The 22,453-nt window shown below is 39.4% G+C and overlaps 2 protein-coding genes across 4 annotated transcripts in view; both read right to left on the bottom strand.

Annotated features, from left to right (window-relative positions):
* Nucleotides 1-7,240, bottom strand: part of gnb1a (guanine nucleotide binding protein (G protein), beta polypeptide 1a) — a 32,825-nt gene extending 25,585 nt beyond the window's left edge. The window contains exon 1 of the mRNA XM_085345516.1: nt 6,863-7,240. The gene's annotated coding sequence lies outside the window, so the exon portion shown is untranslated. The remainder of the gene's footprint in view (nt 1-6,862) is intronic.
* Nucleotides 7,241-12,430: 5,190 nt separating this feature from the next.
* Nucleotides 12,431-22,453, bottom strand: part of cfap74 (cilia and flagella associated protein 74) — a 56,903-nt gene continuing 46,880 nt past the window's right edge. For 2 of the 3 annotated variants that reach the window (XM_085344923.1, XM_085344922.1), the window contains 11 exons: nt 21,097-21,231; nt 19,747-19,856; nt 19,589-19,644; nt 16,821-16,940; nt 16,519-16,674; nt 15,793-15,931; nt 15,240-15,394; nt 14,873-15,005; nt 13,127-13,263; nt 12,846-12,980; nt 12,431-12,535 (listed from right to left, as the gene is read on the bottom strand). In XM_085344923.1, coding sequence (XP_085201049.1) covers nt 12,431-12,535; nt 12,846-12,980; nt 13,127-13,263; nt 14,873-15,005; nt 15,240-15,394; nt 15,793-15,931; nt 16,519-16,674; nt 16,821-16,940; nt 19,589-19,644; nt 19,747-19,856; nt 21,097-21,231 — 1,381 coding nt within the window. The remainder of the gene's footprint in view (nt 12,536-12,845; nt 12,981-13,126; nt 13,264-14,872; nt 15,006-15,239; nt 15,395-15,792; nt 15,932-16,518; nt 16,675-16,820; nt 16,941-19,588; nt 19,645-19,746; nt 19,857-21,096; nt 21,232-22,453) is intronic. The other variant, XM_085344924.1, reaches the window with a different exon arrangement.

The following is a 22,453-nucleotide window of genomic DNA, read 5'->3' as shown; positions in this document are numbered from 1 at the left end:
GTAATCTGTTCTTGCCACTGCTTAAAACAATCTTTCCTGATAAATCAATTACAGTACCAAATAAACTTTAAATGTTCTTTTATCCAATTGGTGAATGTTATATAACGGATCATGTTCAATATAACTTAAATAATAATAAATTTGTTATGTTTAAAATTTTACAGTTCTGTTAGTGAGGTTAGCAGATGGCAACCTATGTCAATGATTCTGTTAACAAAAATGTATGAGACTTCTGAGAGGAAGATCTGAACTGAATAGAATACTTTAAATTGTATAACCTATAACAATGTAAGGCATTAAAACCAACTCCAATATGCCTTTGATTTATTTATTTATTTTTAAACCATGACTCAAGAAAAGCAAATCATTTTGCGTTTAAGTTGTGATTGTGTTCAGGAAATGTAACATCCTGGTGTAAACCACTGTAGCTGCCACTTTAGGGTAGTGACACTTTTGAGAGAGCTGGCCTGCATTGCCACTAAAGGTAGCAGAACACACACACAAACAAACACAAAAATGTTCAGTTTGCAGTCTTAAAATTCATTTTTTAAATTGCCTTTTAAATTATAACTGAGTGTCCAGTAGTGCGTTTCCAATGATGGGCAAAAAAAACCAAACAAGAAAAAACAAAAACACAAAACAGATGTTTGATATAAGTTACAAGTGCTACATTAGATAAGGCACTGGATTACCTGTGACCTGTTTCTGTACATAAAACAGGAAACTGGACTCTGGATGACATGGAATTTGCTTCATGTTGCCATCGCAGTTCTTAACGCAAACATTTTCTACATGTTGACAGTTTTCTCTGCTATGCATCAGTCACATTAATTATGGCAATACATTTAGATGCATAGCTCACTGAAAATACCTGGCAAGCAGCTGTACTAGCAGGGCGAGTAGCACAGAACAGATCTGGGTTTTGTGTATAAACAATCAACGACTACCGTACTTACTTCCTGGGCCATTACCAAGTACTACAACTTGAGCAGGGACTTTTTAGACAGGAAAATTGGCTCAGAAACTGAATATAAACCTAGGTTCCTCCAGATGACATGCGGGTAAAAGGCCCAAGTTTCAAAAAGGCTTTAATGGCTGATGAAAAATTCCTGCAACTAGAAAAGGCTAAAATTTTCCTCTTTGAACTATTCGAGGAACTTTTAATGCAGATGTTTTTGATTCTACTGTTGGGCTCCCTCACTATAAACCTTGCTGTGGTAAAGAGGGAAAGCCCTGCTGTTGTTGTGGGTGTGCTGGCATTTGCACTCAGTGCCAAGTTTCATAATCTTTGTGAATAGCTCTAAAATTTGAATTTGGAAGTTGTACATTGTAGCCTTGAGACTTCTATTAACACTTAGTGTTAATGTATGCCTGCATCTGTGCTCATATGTATATGGCTGAAACACATGTGTGGTGTGCATGCAATTAATAGTTAGATAACTTGCACCAGTGGATGCTAAGAAACTTATTATCTTCTGAAAGATATTGTTAGAACAAAGCTGTACTAGCACAGCGATCCCATCACAGTCTTTAGCTGCACATTTGCTTATGGATGATCAACACACCCTGATGAAACTGCGCTTGTGCTGCTTTCAGGAGCTGTATTACACAAAGAAGAAGAAAGGATTTAGATTGCTCAACCAACAAGACTTATGAGTATAGTAATGAAGGCATACTGCAGAGGCTGCGACTAATGGTCTTTTAAAATTAATATTCACAAATAATGTCGCTGATAAAGTCACTATTGTGGATGAAGAGAAATACTTATTCAAGAGCTTGGCATAGTACAATGGATAACTCAAGTTCCATGCCCATACTGTTGAGTATTTTTCCATCAACTCTTACATGAAACTGTCTGTGTTAGAAACCAGAACCCCAAAATGCTTCGCAGAAAACTGATTTGTTGTGGCTTGTAACCAACAGTTAAATGGCATGCTACCAGTTTCCCTTAAAGGAAACATTTTACACAGACCCCGTTAAATGTGTCATGATTCCTTTTTATTTTGAAGAAATTGAGATGAATATACAGGCACAGTGAAGTTTTAAGTCAGATATAGGTAGATAGAAATGTAGGGTTGTTATGCAACAGGAAATAATTATTTACCCAAAAATTGCATCTTCAATTAAGTGCAAATAATGCATTATTTCGTTCTTATCTTGAATCTGAAACTCAAACTTTACATAATGTATCCTACGCTTTCTATCAAGCATTGTAGTATACCTGAATTTGCATTTGCACAACTAAGCCTTTTTGTAGTAATACTTGTGTGGCTGTTGGAAAACATCTGAAGTTGGATCAGGCTACAGTAGTTGTATACTTATAACTCCATAACTATATAAAAAAAAGGGGCAGTTTTTCTCACTTTTTTTATTTTAAAAAACTATCATAAATTTGTACAGAATTTAGGAAACAAAATTTCAGTTTTGCAGCAGTACTGTGACTACTTGAATAACACTTGCAATGGCCATGCTAAACAGGACCAGTCCACTGGAAAACAGTGAAAAAGCCATTACAAAGTCGGAAGAGTTCCCCACTCAATAAAACCAAAACTCCTGAACATTCAGCCATTACCCATCAGCTACAACAATCAGGGAATTGCTCAAAAGCATTATATATCCTATATTAACAGGATATAAAATTATCTTGTTTATTAACATGCAAAAAACTTGGGGCTGATATGCATAACTCTAACTACTGAACCAAGGCAATTTCATTTCAATGCAGGCCTTTTATTTCAGTCTAGATGTGATAGGGCTTTACTGACTAAATGTATTGATTACCAACCATAAATGTTATTAAAGAACCATTATTAAACATGTTCTGTGGCACTGAATTGGGACTGGTATATATTCATACTACAGATCTATTAGGAACCTCAATAGAAAAGTTATGTTGTCATGGTGTTCACACTCACTGCTACAATTCTGGATTGAACCAGCTTGTCTGAAGCAGGTTTAAGTTTGCATGTTCTCCCTGGTCTTGTGTGGGTTTACTCCAGGGGCTCTGGGTTCTTCCCACAGTCCAGCACCATTAATGCTATACTAATCTGTGAGTGCATGCGTCTTTTCATTGAGTAAAAGAAAACAAAAACTAACAACAACAAAAAAAACAAAAACAAAACCTGAACCTACCAGATGCAAACCAAAGATGTGGAGACTGTCACTAACTAAGAAATCATAATATACCATAATGGTCAATGAGACAAAACCACCACCACGTTGGATCCAACCACTCTTGCTTTTTGGTCTCTTGGAGCCACAAGTATATAAAATTTGCATCATTTTGGTCTGGTCAGAAGTTACGTTACAGCCAAGGCTGTCACAAACATACAACACATCTTGCGAGTTCAGGTATCCAACACTTGAATGAAAAAGGTATTTTATCAAAGAGAGGGTAGAGGGGTAATCCTGTGAAGGTATCAATCACTTGTATGTACTTATATGTACGCCCATATTTATTTGGCCCCTCAGCACATCTGCTTTTTACAGTGGACAGTGAAAAGCAGGATCATGCCTGATGTGAAAAAAATAAAAATAAATAAGCACTATCACTAACCAAAGCCACATAATCCCAAAGACTGAAATCCACATATCTAAGAATTTAATCCCATTCATATACAGTACTCCCAGATTAAATGAGGGAAAAAATAAACTGGATGACAATCCCCACCCAAATCCCAGGCCAACAGGATAATTATTCAGGTTTTAAACACATGGTCATTATCTTGTGGTGCTACTCACTCACAGCTAAGCTACTGACAAGCTACACTGTGCACAAACTCAGTCTCAAACAGACAATTCTGCAATTAATGCTTTTAGGCAGGCCTGTCGTATATGACTTGTTTCAAGGCAAAGTCATCAATAAAATGCTGGAGAAATTCATGCAGCTTTTTCTATTGCTTTCCAACAGGGCCAAAGAAAAACAGTGTTGGATATATTCAGGGTGCCAATATAGAGTGGGTCACATCCAGGTCATGTGAGCTGATTAACAATAAATAGAACAATGTTTTATGCTTGGTTTGATAACTGGATGCTTTTGGGCGTGCATACAGGTTGCGCTTAACCCAAAAGTGCTACAGATAAAACCTTAACTATTCACAGTATACTGTTCTGCATAAACTTCCTCTTTTATTTGTAGTTTATTACAGGTCTGGCCACAAGCCTAGAAAACCAGACCACTTCATACAAAAACAAATAATGCCATAGATTTCTCCCAAACTTAACTTCCATCAAATCAGTTGTGAGGTATGATGTGATTAGTATGAAGAGATTAGAACTGGAAGTTTTGGATCAGTGTTAAAATAAATCTAATTGTGACTAAGAAATGAATAGGCATGATTAAAAACAAATAGACAAAATGTGTCTGATATACAGGCACACAGAAACAGAATAAGTTTTGGAAATAAGCAGAATACCTGTTACTGCAACAATAACAAAATGTGAAAGAAATAACTTAAAAATCTAAAGAAGCCATTACATCTTTCTCTCTTTAAATTATGTAATCTGTTCTATCACATCCCTAAGCAGCTGTGAGGATTGAGAAGAAACATCCCATTCCCTAAGGTGTGGTTAAAAAATTCTAAAAAAGAAAATAAGTATAATATTAAAATCTAAATAAAAAATACATTTCATATACAGTATTTAAAGATATAATGTAATTTTCAGATCCCCTGATGTTCAGGTTCACAGTCAAGATGTACAACACCCCTTCCCCACCATGTTGTCCTGTAAGTGAGGTGCACATACTGGATTAATCTGACCAGGAATGCTATGAGAATGAAAACGTTTTTAATGAAAATACATTCTGCACATTTTTAGAATGAGGATAATCAATGAGATCTAGCTTGCCAAGCCTAAACCCATCCGATGCTCGGCAGCTGCCTCTCTCTGTCTGAGAAAAAGCGGTGATGAAAAAGGCTTTGAACGCCATCTTGTTCATTGCAGCTGCTTGGGCCCTGAATACAGGAACCCATTCATTCGAGGAGGCGGAGGGAGGGGGCACACTGGCAAAATGAATTCATCTTTGTGAGCCATTAAAAACGGCTAGCTCTCTTAAGAAACACCACCAATTTTCCTAAAACGGTTGAAAATAGTCTACGTGCGGTCACGGATTTTTCTAATGCAGTATCTCAATACTGCTGGCCTCAAAAGTCCGTATAAGCGCCAGGCTTCATATAGCTCGTCTCGGTGCTGTCGGAGGCGCACAGCACAGCTTCCTGCGACAGCACGTCCAACCTCGCCGCTGAACCCACTTACGAAACATTTCCCGCCGCTAAATACAACTGTTCCAATTCATTTCTATCTTAACCCTCTACGACAGTGTGCCGACTGGGATATGCTGCTTCACCTTTGAGGAAGCATGCCCGTTTTCCGGGCTAGAGCTTGAGATACTATGGAGCGGCGCGGCCCGGCTGGGCACGGTTACTGTAGCTGCTAACAACTTGCACTGCAACGGAGCCGTGATTGAGATAAACAGATTGTCTAATTGGATCTCGTCAATCTTGTTTCCACGCCGTTAAAAGAAGAAGTCTAAAATCAACCTAACTGTGTTCAACCTAACTGACGCTGGGTTAACTCTCATGAAACTAAAATGGCTATGGCCACAATCAGATCCACAGCCGTGCCTGCCCTTTTCCTCGCGATCATACAGCGGCCCTACGGCTTGGTAATCGATGCAAATTCATATTACTTTAACGCGCTGAGCATTATAACGAAAGGCCAAGCTGAAGAACTGGGTGGCTGACTGTTGATTAAACGTGGAATTTGTTAACATATCTGTGCCATACAGTTGCCATCATCTCCGGCGGTTTAGTTTCGATTCACTCACATAAATGCTTTTAGTTCAACTACCCCGTTTTAACATAGCTTTGCAAGTAACTGTGTTTAATTTTTGTTACATTATGTAAATAACAGTAAATGTTGCCTCTAAAATACAACCAATGTGCTTAAAAATCATAAATCAGCAACAGCACCAGTGTTCAAATTCATTATGGATACAGGCATGTTGTCGTCGCTGCCATATTCGTAATTCACACACCCAGATGATCCATACCAGGCTGCAAACGTAGGCTGTGGCCACTGCTGGCTTACTTGTATGGACTGGCTAGGGAATAGTGGGGGTGGTAGTGATTCTGTTGGTGAAGTAGCCATTTTTAGACTCCCTTCGTTGTCAGTTTCATGATGCTACGAATTTGCAGTATGTGTAGTGGTAAATCCAAAATCTGCTCACGCCCGTTTCAGTTGTGTAAGTTTGAGAAGTAGCATTGTGTTTCTTCTTAAACAGCTGGCCAAGGGTTCATCAACAATAAACTGATAGTAGCAAGTGTGCCACCAATTAGCCTATCAGGTAATCCCAGGCTACCCTATAGAGGAAATATGTGGGGGGAAAGGGCCCTTTAAGAGCTTAAAAATGCTGGTAACAACTGATAAATTTTACATCCCGATTGCTGAGGGAAAAATTGCTACTTAAGTAAAGCTGAAGCAGGTTAACGCAGGTAGCTAATTTCTTCAACGAGAGCGAAAGATACCCGGACGTTGGAGAGGGGGTGCGGGCTAACTTAACGAGCTGTCACAATTCACCCTGCTAATTAAGGTTAGCATTGGCCATTAACTCCAACATTGCCGGACAAAGCCATTAGATATATATTATTTGGTTAAACGACACTTTGTTTGAGAAACTTAACCAGTGACCCCCACTCACCGTCTTGGCAGAAACGTCTAGCTAGCTGCAGCTAACTCTAACGAAGGAGCCACTCAACCCAGTTTAACCCTTTTCGTTCCCCGTCCCTGCTTGGCAGCTAGTGAACTGCAGACTTACTGTATTTCCTGAAGCGCATTTTCAAATATCAATACATTTCCTTACCCGCTTTCAATCAAGGGTATCCGTTGTTTATATCACATTGACTGGAAACAGCAAACTCTTGCCTCTCCTCTCTCCGCCCAGGCGCTCAGATTTAGCTTGTTTAGCCACCGAGGAGCGGCACTCCCCGAACCCAGTTTTTGACCCGCCGAGGGGGGAGACACACCGGCACAGAGGCGCAGAGACAAGACTGTGTTCACCCAGACAAGGCGTGTCAGAGTCCCGGTTTAACGTTCCTCCGTCTCAACACAAATTCCAACTCAAAGCAAAAAAATCCCTTCTCGTCTTTCCCACCGTCGTCGTCCCTCTTTTTCTTCCTTCACGCCAGGATCTCAGTCGCTTCTTCCTCCGGCCATCAAACAGCAGAGATGGGCGCGGTAACCCTGCATTCAGGTCTGGGAAACCCCACGTTACGGCAGCGTCACAACGCACGGCGGAGGGGTCGGCGACCACTTCAGATCAGGAAATGCTGCCATCTTTGGTATCTCCAACGTACCTAGAGGGAAGTTTACCTGCTAAAACACTGCTTTTAATTCTAAAACTCGATTAATGTGAAAACTTAAGATAAAATTGGAAAAGCGAATGAGAGTTTTCGAAACCAAGGCAAGGCTGAATAGTGATTTTCACCCTAAGAGAATGCAGCTGCTGAAAGGTACATGGAAAGTTGTGGGGCAACTAAAGAGTGTACATAAAGAGAAACGAAAGTACTTTGGAAAAAAGTAACATTTGAAAATGTCATAAAACAACAACAACATACATTTCGAGTGAATTTAAAACACTACAGTTGGAAGCAAAAGAGAAAGTTAACTAAAAGAAATGACTGAAAGATTAACCAGGCTTCAGATGATGTCTAAAGGGATTATTTTCTAAAAGCTATAAACAATACAAATAATCTTAGATTTATTGGCGAAAAAATGATGATTGAAAATTTATGTAATTACATATACCTTTCATAATAACTGATGTGTTGTTGAAGTAGAAAACAAAATATAGCATGATGGATATATAATGGCTAAAAGACCAGTTACACTTATAATAATAATGGATTGCATTTATACTTACTGGTCTTACTGGTAATAACGTAAATGCTAACTTAAGGCGATTAGGCATTAACAGCAATACAGCAGTGTTTATCTGGCAGGGCGAACAACCAACTACACGCCAGGCCATGCTTGTACCAGAGGATCTGTCACTTTGGAATACAAACTTGTACAGATTATTAGTTGCTTTATACTGAAAACTGACCACAAATTAATGGATACATTTTAGCAATAACATAAGTGACTATTGTATTCACTGCTATGTTGTTATACACAATGAGCAATGTAAAAAGTTCAAATAAATGTTCCCCTGGCATTTTATTAGACCGGATGCATATCCAAAAGTGTCATGTATTTGCAATATGAAAATGTTATCAAATTCCATTGAAATCTGACCTTCATGCCAGTAAAGCAGCTAGTGTTTCAAATGAACAACACGCTTTCATTTGCAATCCAAAACAGGCAAATGTTATGTTTACTTTCCTGCTAGCGTGCGTGACTAAGTACATATCACGATTTTGCTACACCAACATCTGATGTTTATATATGTTTAACATGTACATTTGACCCTGTATTTTTTTTGTGTTTTTAACAAAAACTAAGTATCAAGTAATATGTTCTCTTCTGCTGATCTATCAGTAATGTCTTATGGTTAGTATAAGCTGGTCCTGGAAAAAATCTTGTTGACAAATTATATTCTCTGGGTATTAACTTCACCACAATTATATAAACTGAAATCATTGGGGGTTTGCTTTCTGCTCAGTGCTTATGGGTGGGCCATCACTGCAGCACAGAGATGACTTGATCGTTATCACCAGTAGTCTAGGTAGAGTGCTCAGAAGAGGGGGTTAATGCTCAGCGGGTTAAGGCGTTACTTGGAGACGTGGAACACTTTGTCGTCCTCTGAGACAACAAAGTGTGCACGGGCTCGGTCCGACAGGGGAAGACAACAGCTACTGTTACTTGGCTTGTAAGAGAAATGTTCCCTAGAGAGAGCTACTCTCTCTGTTTGTGCCAGATCTGTTTAGTGCTGTCTTTTCAAATGCACATTAAGTTCAGTTTAAATTCAGTTTAATTAAAATGTGAGCTGGACAAATGTGTGCATGTGTCACATTCATTCTGAAACACTGATGTATACTTTTACATAAAAACAGACTCTTTTGTATGAATGAGCTGATGGAGTTAGAAATGTTATAAGAGTAGTTGTGTCTATTAAAAAAATCAGTAAATATGCTCTTTAAAAATGTGAATTTCCACTAGTGTGTGTATTTGATTCCATCTCACTTTTGTAAACCCTAAAACCTGTGGTGGCGGGACAGGCCTGCTGTTCTGTGTGTACACTTTCTGCTCTCTGAGCACACATTAATTTCACAATTTCACCAAAGTAACCATGCAGTATTGTATAGAGATGTGATTTAAAACCCACCAAAAGCTTTCCTTCAAGTTCATAGGTGTACAAAAGGGCGATATTGGTATTAATTGTTATCTTTAGGTTATGGATTTGATATCTTCATTTAGATTTCTTTTTATGTAATAAAACGCATTGGCAAAGAGGACTGTCTGTCAGGTAGTGTTCAGGGTGTGGGATTCCACTGGGACTCATCTACCCAAGTTAATGCTGCTGAGATTTAGTTGCCCCTGGATACACCCCTGCCTGTCTCTGCATATATGTGTTGTGAAGCTTCTTTAGTAGTGCTTCAGAGCACCCAGGGGAGAAAGCTTATTGTCTGCATTCAGCCTTTTGATGAGGCGAACAGTCCAAAGCTGGATGTGCTTTCTGTTTCAAAACTAATTCTAATTTAATTGGGATAAATTGGACATGGTAAACAGTGCTGATAAGTGCAAGGATTGACAAATAATAGACATTTTAGTGTATTATGAAGGCATGAATTTGCCTTTAAAGCCCATTAGAAACACTTGTTAAAGTGGTTACAAATAACTTCTGTGGTGTTTTAATGTAGTCTAAATTGTAATTAAGGACAGAGTGATCTGTCCTGCTTCTGATTTGATTAAAAACAAAAAGTCACATTCATTAACAGACAAAGAGGGACACATGAACTCCACCCGTTAGCAGAGCAGGGACTGTAAGTAGCACTATCCCACAGTATTAACAAGAGATCATAGGAGAAATCAGATTAGAAAAAGAGGCAAAATAACAACACAAATATTGCCTAATATGATCTCATGCATTTCATAAAACGGGTGACATTACATGAGGCTAAGCTCATAATGACCTTGCTTTTTATAGGCAGGTTGGGGTACAGTAATCTGATTTAGCATAATCTCTTACAATCTCTGATAAATGCTTACAGCATGTATCTCTCAGAGAGGGCAAATCCTATTGGTCCACTGTGAGGCATTACTGACATCTGCTGTTCACATACAAAGGGCCTGCACTTCACACTGTACAACATCCTGTGTAGTTTATCAAGAGAGAGCTTGACTTGACTGTAACAGAGCAACTGACCGATGTGAGTGTTGATTATTCATACTGCACTGAGCCCGTTTACCTGCGTCTCAACTAGCACTGATTTTGAAATCCCGTGGATGCATACAGCTATGGATTAGGTCTGAAATATACACAGCATTTAATAATTAAAGAATCGGTGAGCAAATCATAGCTAGTGCACTAATATCAACACTGATATTATTACTTGTGTGCTCAGGCACGGCATTCACCCGCACAAAGACACATATTACTATTAAGATGGATAATTACTTGGACAATTTCCAAAAAATAATGAATGAACGGTTAAAATATCTGGCTACAAGTATTTGATACACTGTTGGTGGATAAATGTTTAAAACACATTGCCAAAGAGCCGACTTAAACATTGACAATTTAACTGCATGAAGATGTTATTGTATTAGAAGAGCTGGTGGGAGTTGGTGCTCTGCAGTAAATCAAACCTGTAATCTGATCGTCTTTGACTGACCAGCCATCCTGATGCAAAATGAGTTTACTTGCTCTTCCTCTTCCAGAAAATAGAACCGCCTGTCATTAAGTTTAAAGTTGGTCGAAGATTCAGGTTTTCTTCGGTCTACATTCTTTTTTATCATGACATGTTTTAATTTTGTGCCTCAAAATTGACAAAACCCACCATCTAATATATTTATATTTGATATTCTGTTGCATATATAAATATCTGCGCCCTTTGCAGCTATTACAGCTTCAATTTTTTTGGGAAGGCTTTCCACAAGGTTTAATTGATCCTAAAGGTGATCTGTGGGGTTGGGTGAAGGCCAGTCAAGTACTTCCACACCAAACTCGCTCATCCATGTCTTCATGGACCATGCTTTTGTGCACTGGTGCACAGCCATGTTGGAACAGGAAGGGCCATCCCCAAACTGTTACCGCAAAGTTGTGCGGTAACAGTAGCAACAAATGTCTTGGTGTGGTGATATAAGGCAGGAGCTGATCAGTCATGAAATCACATTCTGTGTGTACTGCTTTTGAGCTACTCTGAAGGCCACATTAAGTTTGGAGGTCTGTACTGACTGACTGCAGAAAGCTGACGATCTTTGCACACTATGAGCCTCAGTATCCACTGACCCCACTACCAATTCATGGCTGAGATGGTGTTCTCAATCACTTCCACGTTGTTATGATACCACTAAAAGTTGATTGTGGAATATTTAATATCGAGGAAATTTCATGACTGGATAGGATGCAGCACAGGCAGCATCCTATCAGTGTCATCATGCTGGAGTTCACTGAGCTCCTGAGAGTGACTGATTCTTTCACCAATGTTTGTAGAAGCAGTCTGCATGTCTGGGTGCTTGATTTTATACACCTGTGACCATAGAGCACCTGAACTCAATGATTTGGATGATTGAGAGAACACTTTTCATCATATCGTGTATTTTTGGATTGATGCCTCTATATACACTTGGCAAATAATAGCAATGCTACATTCACTTTTATTGTTACAACCACTGTTAATCAGTTAACTCTTCAAGTACTGTTCACATGCCCAGTTCTTAGTATCATTTTCATCCTATTTTATCATTCATATGTATTAATGTGTGCCCATTTAGATCCACTTTCCCTAATATGCTCCTTGTGTGACCTCGGTGTGAACTTGGCCTCCTTTCACTTCATGGGTGTAATACCAGCAGTGTTACTGAACATCTGCTGGCTTACATCTGCTGACACACCCTTTACCATGTTGGTTTTAACACAGCTGCTTACTTCGTGTTACATACACCCCCTAGTGGTGAAAACTTTTTGGAAGTTATATGAGATTCTTAACACAAAAACTTAACAAAAAACTGAGAACTGTGTTTTTATTTTCTAATATGACAACATTTGAAAGTGGAAATTGCAATAATCTAGTCAATACTGGTTCAGTCCTCTACATCCATTTCAACGCAAAATGAAATCGCTCAAGTTAATGTTCAAACAAAACCTTTAATGATCTCATTATTTGTTAATGCTGGCTCTGCACACACACAGAATATGTGTATTTGTGGTTAGTCAGAGTATGTGTGAGCAGAATTCCTGCTGGCCATCATCCAAGTCCTTTAGAGGTCAATCGGCGGTCGTGGAGACCAAAGCCATCAGGGTGACTCTGTAAACATTCATCCTGTCGCCCTTTAAAGTGAGAGGCACGCACATCTGCACCACCTCATAAGGCTGAAACACACAGACGTAAACATGTTGTCAGACAGTATATACATACAAGTATATACACGTGTTTCACACAGGAAGACATTTTAAACCTAATTCTGCTGAAAGTCTTAAATAACACTTTTTTCTCGTGCTGAAATCAACAATATTCCCTCCACATTTTGGAACCCATTTTTCACAACCATGCTTTAACTTTGCTGTACTATTCAACTACATATTGAGTTCCTTGGAAGTGAACTTTTATGACTTTTTTTTGTGATCAACAGCAACACAGATCACCAAAGACAACCAAAGACCAAAATCAGCACTTCCTTACATTGTATCCAGTGTGGGGTGTCCATGTGATCCTGATGGCGCGTCGCTGGCCTGTGTCCACATTGCCTTTGCTCGGCTCCACATTAAAGCCCTGCTGCTGCAGGGATGCCACATTATCCCAGTAAAACTCACCACCCTGGTAAAAACAGAAATGTCTCTTTAAACCATGATAGTGAATGCTGTGCTAATGTAAATTCAATCCCCGTGTTAAACAATGAAACCTGTGGCAGCAGTCGGTTTTGTTTCTGAAAGCTTCAGGATGCTTGAACATCAGCACGTTACCTTCTTACTGGTTTGTGTGGAGCGGATACAGCCCACTTGCAGCTCCCTGACTGCAGGCGTGATGGCACCCGAGCTACACCTGGCCTTCAGGGTCACCAACACAGGAATGGTGGGGCTCTCCGTCACCTCTGACTCTGCTAAAGAGAGGCATTTTGGAGGCTTTAGTTCTTTAACTACAAGTCATGGATTTTCTTACATCTCTTTAATGATCATACAACCATCAGGGAGAATTAACTCATAAACTTTTCTGTCTTGAATCACCTCTGTGTGGTTAAAAAAAACTAAACAAAATTAAAGTTTTGCATATCTGGACTTAAATCAGGTTGAGGTTGAGATCCTTTGGTATGAACTTAAACAAGCCGCTCATGCTGAAAAACCCTCCAATAAAAGTTCCTCCACAGCGATGTATAAGATACACTATCAGTTGTCACAAACACTTGATTGGAGTTCTTGCTGCTAAAGGTGGCACAACCAATTATAAGGTTTAGGGGGCAATTACTTTTTTTTTTTTACACAAGGCCAGGTATGATTGGATAAAATGTTTCCCTAAATCATTGTTTAAAAACTGCATTTTGTATTTACTCAGGTTATCTTTGACTGATGCTGAAATCAATCTGTGACATTTAAGTGTGACAAATATGCAAAAAGCGAAGAAACCACACTGCAAGTTCACACACTTTTGGCACATACTGTATTTCTGCTGCACAGAAAGATGACAAAATGTAAAATATAAAACCTCTTGCACTCTTTAAAAAGTAAAAACATGCTGTGTGAGCGTGCTCGCATTATTCCCATTTTATATTCTTTACATTGGCTCCCAATAGATTTTAGAATTCGCTTTAAAATTCTTGTTTCAACATATAGAGCACTAAATGGCCAGGCCCCAGATTATTTATCCAAGCTTCTTATAAAATACACAGCTGCTCGTTGTCTTCGCTCACAGGCTCAGAGTTTGTTCGTTGTTCCCCGTACAGGACTGAAGACGAGAGGGGACAGAGCCTTTCAGTCTGTGGCACCACGGCTGTGGAACAGTTTACCTCCACAACTACGTTTGGTTGACTCTGTGGAATCCTTTAAAAAGCAGTTAAAAACTTTATTGTTTAAACTGGCCTTCTGTTAATCAACACTTTTGAATTGCTTTGAATTTGCATTGTTTATATTGTCTATTTTATTACTTAATGTTTTCTTTATTTTAATCTTTGTGTACAGCACTTTGTGACTGCCTGTCTACGAAAAGTGCTTAACAAATAAACCTTACTTACTTACTTGAAAAGAAGAAAAAAAAGAAAGAAAACAAATAGCATATGTGTGAAAATTATTTAAACACATAGCTGGAAACGATGAAACTGTATAAATTACACCATGGCAAATTGCTACTTCCTTATTCAAGACATTTAGAATATGCACATTTCATCAAGTCAATTTTTGCTCAGTGTCAGTGAGAGGCGTTCAGAATGCACCAACACCTCTTGGACTCAGTACAGTTTACTACTACCTCACTGAGGAGGTGCAACTATTTCACACGTGGATTCGGTGGTAAAATATGATCTGACTGCTGGTGACAAGCGCACGGGCTGTCAGCAAGCTATGATTAGCATAAATTACTTCATCACATACGCTGGCCTTGCTCGCGTAAATCATAAAAAGTGTATGCAAGATATTAGTCATCTTTACAGTGTCAGTGTAAGATTTTCCCAGTATTTAAGAGCATATTGGAGAGAAAACAGTGAAATTGAATCATTCCACCTGTGAGCTGAGGTTCACTGGTTATGACTGGAGGGAGCAGGGATTCAACAGGCACTGTCAGCGGATCTCCGCCACACAGATACATGCTATGTGAAGAGGCTGCACCCTTCAGCTCCATCACACACACTTTACTCTGAGAGACAGAAATGGCACAGGGTTAAGGTTGTTATATCATCAAGACCAGAGAGGACGTCCAGGCTGCAGTAAGGACATCTAAATAACATGAATGCATTAGGAACAGTGTTTTAACCTTGGCCATGCGATCAGTTTTTATAAGCAGTGATTGAGGACAAGGACAGGGTGAGAGCACGCATGCATTCACAGCTGAAAGAGCGTGTAAATCTGTACACGTGTGCGCCCCTCTGACCTTATTCATGAGCTCTATGGTGAGTTTGTCAGAGTAGTTGACAGACGGGTGGTCAGGCTGAAAGGTGACCGTGAATTCTTGGCTCTGCCCTGGAGGAATGCTGCCCTCTACTGGCACCACACTGAACACACTCAACCCACTGTAGTTCTGAGTCCCTGCACAAGCCAGAAAACACGTTGCTAGGTCAGTATGAAAGAATTGAACTGTTGGAGCACATTACCCTCCTGTTTTTTTTAAGCAAATATTCTGACATTTACAGCATTATTACAGTTTCAGATGTGTTTGTCTGTCAGTGGGATTATGCAAAAACTGCTAGTTTTAATTTATGAAACTGTGGAAATTTAAACTATTGGGCTATTTGGTGCACATTTGTGCTCTCTTATACAATACTTCTAGTAGGTAATACTGTATTAAAGTCAAGTTAAGGTCAAGTTTAGTAGTATGTGTAGTCAAATACTACAAAAACGTCTACGTGAGCAGTGAAATACGGACAAAGTGTTAAAAATACAAGCTGCAATCTGTTTTCCCTTCTGGAGCTCCAAACAAATCTTACCCACAGCAGGGTGGACATGGGAGTTTGCATATTCTTCTAGCAGAAAGGCCACCCGGTCAGCTCCACCCTGAGGTCTGAAGGGAGAGAGACTAGCGAGCATCACCCTGAAGCTCACTGCCACCGCTGAGCTGTTCTGCAACTGCAGGGAGAACGAGATTTAATGCCAGTGACCGAGGCTGTTTTTCCCTCATTACTCTGTAGTCTAAAAATATCTTGCATGGTGCTGCCTTTGTTTTTCTTAATGGTGACGTGATGATGAAAATGAAATAGTCCAACAAATACGGGAACAATCTGAGAGGAAGTGAAGTGCAAAGAAGGGATGGGAGACCAGGAGAAAAAGGAGGTAGAGGAGGGTTAAGGAGAGATCTATATGGAACGACCCATTTGAAAGAGAAATAGAAAACACCCAACACGTTTTTAGCATCAGCTTTAGCTGTGAGTGTTTTCATATGGCTCAGAGTTATACTAACGCATCCATGACTATAACCATAAAACCTGTGAGTCTCCTCACTATGATTAACACATGAAAATGGCCCCTTTTACCATTTTTACTCGTTCCACTTAGTGTTTACATGAATCATAAAATATGTTTAAGTTAATGTACTTAAATAAAATTACATCAAAGTTAACCAAGTGAGTTTTTTTCAGTCCACTAAGAAATTAGTATTCAAAAGTAACTAGCGACAGTTTTTTGTTTTTTTTTTGTTCGTATTAACTTTCACACACCTTCACGACTTGTGAGGCAGTCTCCTTCTCCAGCACATAGCCAAAGTCAAGAACATCTCCATTGTGGGAGGAGGTGACAGCAGGGACTATTCCCTCCCCGAGAAGAGTCATTTCCAGGGTCATTTTCTGGCACCGCACCTCCAGCATGTCACAGCACTGGAACAGTACAGGTTAGATGAGTGTGTTCATCATTATACTTGATTAATTTTACATAAACAGGTACAAAGAAGACTCAGTGTATTAACACAGATGGTCGGCTTGTCACTCAAAGCTAAATTATAATATTTACATAGTTAACCCACCTTTTTTTCCAAAGTTGGACTGAAGGTGAGAATCAGAGTGTGTTTTTCTCCAGGTCTTATGGATCTAAGAGCATTGAGCAGGGAAAAGGGACTGTACATGTCCAACACCGACGAGCTCAGCTTATAAAGGGTTAAAGAAAAGCTACGGTGAATATTATAGTAGTAGAAGCAGTGCATTGATTTTGTTTTTTGTAATCTTTGATTTGTGGACATGAAAGTAAAACATGTAAAGAGCTGCCATTCATAAGGTGAAGTGGATTAAATGTCCAGGTACATCTGAAATGATGGAATAATCTCAGGTTTCACTGTAGAGTGTTGGTGGTGAAGTATTTACATACAGTGGGGCAAAAAAGTATTTAGTCAGCCACCGATTGTGCAAGTTCCCCCACCTAAAATGATGACAGAGGTCAGTAATTTGCACCAGAGGTACACTTCAACTGTGAGAGACAGAATGTGAAAAAAAAAATCCATGAATCCACATGGTAGGATTTGTAAAGAATTTATTCGTAAATCAGGGTGGAAAATAAGTATTTGGTCAATAACAAAAATACAACTCAATACTTTGTAACATAACCTTTGTTGGCAATAACAGAGGTCAAACGTTTTCTATAGGTCTTTACCAGGTTTGCACACACAGTAGCTGGTATTTTGGCCCATTCCTCCATGCAGATCTTCTCGAGAGCAGTGATGTTTTGGGGCTGTCGCCGAGCAACACGGACTTTCAACTCCCGCCACAGATTTTCTATGGGGTTGAGGTCTGGAGACTGGCTAGGCCACTCCAGGACTTTCAAATGCTTCTTACGGAGCCACTCCTTTGTTTCCCAGGCGGTGTGTTTTGGATCATTGTCATGTTGGAAGACCCAGCCTCGTTTCATCTTCAAAGTTCTCACTGATGGAAGGAGGTTTTGGCTCAAAATCTCACGATACATGGCCCCATTCATTCTGTCCTTAACACGGATCAGTCGTCCTGTCCCCTTGGCAGAAAAACAGCCCCATAGCATGATGTTTCCACCCCCATGCTTCACAGTAGGTATGGTGTTCTTGGGATGCAACTCAGTATTCTTCTTCCTCCAAACACGACGAGTTGAGTTTATACCAAAAAGTTCTACTTTGGTTTCATCTGACCACATGACATTCTCCCAATCCTCTGCTGTATCATCCATGTGCTCTCTGGCAAACTTCAGACGGGCCTGGACATGCACTGGCTTCAGCAGCGGAACACGTCTGGCACTGCGGGATTTGATTCCCTGCCGTTGTAGTGTGTTACTGATGGTGACCTTTGTTACTTTGGTCCCAGCTCTCTGCAGGTCATTCACCAGGTCCCCCCGTGTGGTTCTGGGATCTTTGCTCACCGTTCTCATGATCATTTTGACCCCACGGGATGAGATCTTGCGTGGAGCCCCAGATCGAGGGAGATTATCAGTGGTCTTGTATGTCTTCCATTTTCTGATGATTGCTCCCACAGTTGATTTTTTCACACCAAGCTGCTTGCCTATTGTAGATTCACTCTTCCCAGTCTGGTGCAGGTCTACAATACTTTTCCTGGTGTCCTTCAAAAGCTCTTTGGTCTTGGCCATGGCGGAGTTTGGAGTCTGACTGTTTGAGGCTGTGGACAGGTGTCTTTTATACAGATAATGAGTTCAAACAGGTGCCATTCATACAGGTAACGAGTGGGGGACAGAAAAGCTTCTTACAGAAGACGTTACAGGTCTGTGAGAGCCAGAGATTTTCCTTGTTTGAGGTGACCAAATACTTATTTTCCACCCTGATTTACGAATAAATTCTTTACAAATCCTACCATGTGAATTCATGGATTTTTTTTTCACATTCTGTCTCTCACAGTTGAAGTGTACCTCTGGTGCAAATTACTGACCTCTGTCATCATTTTAAGTGGGGGAACTTGCACAATCGGTGGCTGACTAAATACTTTTTTGCCCCACTGTAATCTGTGCTATCGGTGGTGATCCATTTGAACACATAACATCTTTTTCTTCAACTTGTTGTTGTTCACATGTCATCCCTGATAGGACTTTTCCAGATTTTTGCAATTTCTTTTTTATTTAGCATGAGCTAAATAAGATCTGTTTGTATCTGGCAGAAAGTAGAGACAAACAGAAATTATGGTGAAACTAAGACAGGAAATGAAGTGAAACAAAAGCCCCAAAGCCAGACTAGAAATGTGGATGTTGAGATTAATAGTTAGCATCTTCAACCCCAGAGACACACCAACAGCCTGCTTCCATCCTAATGCAATGATGGTGAACAGAATTTAATTTATGATGCTGCTGGCAAATGTCACAGTGCGCACTATAAATAGTTTTCTCCAAACCACAGTCTATAAACCTTGTAATCAGTGCGATACCATGGTGTCTGAGAGTTTGAGAGATGGGCCATGAAATGCACCTTTCTCCAGATTTTGATATCCTCAAATCACCACCTGTCTGTGATGATAAATTCTTCTGGAGATAACAAAGAAAATGTGCTTTATTTGTCTAATTTGGGTGACCTGACTCTTTCATGCACAATTATTTAGTTCTGAAAGTCAAAATGGAACTTTAACACCAAATATCTGAATTCTGCTGTGTATAAAGCAACACAGTGTGCACATAATACACATTACTGAAAAATCCTTCACACAGATAAATTCAGAAAAGGGAAAAAAACCACATACATATGTATTATGAATATCATGAGTATCACAAATGTTTAAAGCTGTCAGCAAGGTAATTAATAGTTTTGTAAAAAACAAAAAGAAAAAGAAAGGATACATCCAAAGATTCCTGTGAAATGTTCTGAACTGTAAACCTTTTAATCACTCTTTCTCCTACAAATGGAAGACACAAATACAACAAGGTAGATAAGAATAAAAATCCAGCATTATTTAAGCGTTTTTAATGTAACTATACATTTTTTATAAACGACTCACCCACTGTCACCTGATGGAAGTTTATGATATTGCAGCCATTGTTGGATATCACCACTAGAGGGGGTTGTACAGCAGGACACTGAAGCTTCAAGTAGAGCGTATTGAAGGGACTGAGGAGGTAAAGGACATCTGATGAATGCAGATCCATATATGTTGTTGTTGTTTTTTTTTTTTTTTATTAAAATGAAGCTTAAATGACATAAGAGATGTAGAAGTGTAATATGATCTTCACCATAGAAGCTGAATACCTTCTTGTAATATAATTATTCTAGCACAAAACCAACCTAGAAAACTGAGATGGGGCCATTAACAAACTTTTTTTTAGTGGAGTATTAACTTTTTTGAAATGCACCTTTTTTGAACTATTTCTGAGATTTATACCAGCTAAAGAAATCTTCTATTTCTTGGACATACATGCTCCCTTAATAGACTATTAAAACTCTAGAGGCATTTAGTTACGCACACTTATTTGTATAAAAAGAAAAGTGGTAAATGCTCCACAGGTCAACAACCACATTTTGTCAGGTCTTGTGCTTGAAGTCAGATGTCAAATAATTTTGGTTATTCAACTTATCAAAAACTCCACATGGAAACACAGTTATCTCAAGGTAATGTCACCGTCACAGAAATAGGAAGAAACAGAGGTAAACTGGGAGCCTAACTGTTGTTATGGTTGTCATTTTAAGCAGTCAGGTGGGGGGAGCAGAATCAAACCCCTCACAGCACAAAAAATAAGTGACAACAAACTTGACAAATATTAAATCAGAGACACTACGAAACGAGGGCTGGTGTTGACGTTTAATATTGTGGGTAGCTTAAAAAGTGTTCCTTATATGCAATAGCCAGTTGTATATAGAAGGTTTGTTGATAATACAAAATAAGGTATGAATCTAATACCAAGTAAAATACCGGGGTCAGGATTGCTGATACCAACACAGATACTGATACTTTTAACCTATAAAGGCAAATTATATAGTGGAGACCAGTGTGTGATGATGTATGAGACCAATCATCATCAATCTGCAAATTTTTTAATGACCACTAAATAATTTTTTCTTTCCACAATAAATGGTTAATACAAATAAACACAACTTTAAACATTTTCATGCATTTTGAAACTAGGTTTTTGAAGAGGTGGTATGTCATTTAATTAGAAAAAAACAACACATAAGACATTTCAGTGGGCTACATACTGAACTTACAGGATAAAAACAAAGAATCGATCCTATTGCACTAGTATTAATCTGATATCTATATTTGGATGGATCTGCCCACCTCTACATGACAAAAACCTAACATGACGGGGCCTACAGTGTGCTGTACACGTGTATATGGAAGCTGATTATTGACCTCCATGCTGGCTGGACTAGTTTGTCGTCCTCTGGAGGGTCTCCATCTGACACAAAGCAGGGAATGGTGTACTCTCTATAACGTTTCCTGAAGGAGTATAGTAGAGAGGCCTTGGCCTCCTCGTACCAACTTGACCTTAAAAGGAAAAGAGTAACAATTAAACATATAAAAAGACTCCTTGTTGCGAGCACTTTTTTTGTACAATTCCAACAAACCTTAAAGTCAATAGTTGGTATGCCCTCGTTTATTCTTGAACACAGCCTGAACTCTCTTAGAAAACCTTGTAGTTTATTTAAGTATCTTCAGGAATAGTTCTCCAGGCTTGAAGGAGATTCAACATCAGTGACACTAACTCAATATTTTCCATCTGGTCAAAAACTCGTCGTCCTCCCTGCAAGACTGACCGGGCTGTTGACCACAGTGTGCTGGCCCACCTGGCTAGATCAACTAAGCCTACTGTCAGGCATGGTAACTCCAGCATCAAGTTTGGTCTATTAAACATCCGCTCTCTCCCTGGTAAGGGACATCTGGTCCATGATCTCCTCTGTGATCGTAAGTTGGACTTTCTTTGCTTGACTGAAACATGGCAACAGCCCAATGACTTTGTTTCTCTCAATGACTCCACTCCGTCTGAGTTTGTTTACACCTGTCAACCTCGCATCTCGGGGAGGGGCGGAGGTCTCGCGATAATTCACCGGAAGCACTGGGAATTACTCCCTGTCTCTGCCCCTCCCTCCCATTCATTTGAATACATTGCACTACAGCTCCCTGGATCTACCCCCACCATCATATGTACTGTTTATCGGCCACCTAAGCCAAATAAGGAGTTTTTAAATGAATTTTCTGCTCTTCTCACTCATTTCTCTGTACTTTCTCCAAATCTGATCATTGCTGGTGACTTCAATATTCATGTGGACAATGATAAAATCCCTCTTTTCAGAGATTTTACCTCCTGCCTGGAAAGTTTTGGGCTTCTACAGTACATAGAATTTCCTACCCATTCTAAAGGTCATATCCTGGATTTGGTCTGTTGTTCTGGCATTACCCCCACCCATTGTAAAGCCACATTGTTTCCCCAGTCTGATCATATGTTTATTTCTTTTGATGCAAACATAACCGCTTCCAAAACCTGTATCTCTCGTAATATCACTTTTAGGAAAATTAGTAATATCAACCCAGCTGTTTTTTCATCTGCCGTCCATGACCACCTTCCATCTATCCACAGCTCCTCAACCCCTCTGAAAGGTGCCCTCAAATAAAATGCATTATTATTATTATTATTATTATTATTATTATTATTATTATTATTATTCAAAGCTCTTCTTTGGATGTTGGCTGCTTTTTGTTCTGTTCTCTG

The sequence above is a fragment of the Diplotaxodon limnothrissa genome, linkage group LG20, assembly GCF_057381915.1.
Source record: "Diplotaxodon limnothrissa isolate DT_005_m linkage group LG20, D_limnothrissa_male_GT1.1, whole genome shotgun sequence".
Lineage (NCBI taxonomy): Eukaryota > Metazoa > Chordata > Actinopteri > Cichliformes > Cichlidae > Diplotaxodon > Diplotaxodon limnothrissa.
This window is presented reverse-complemented; position numbering and strand designations above follow the sequence as displayed.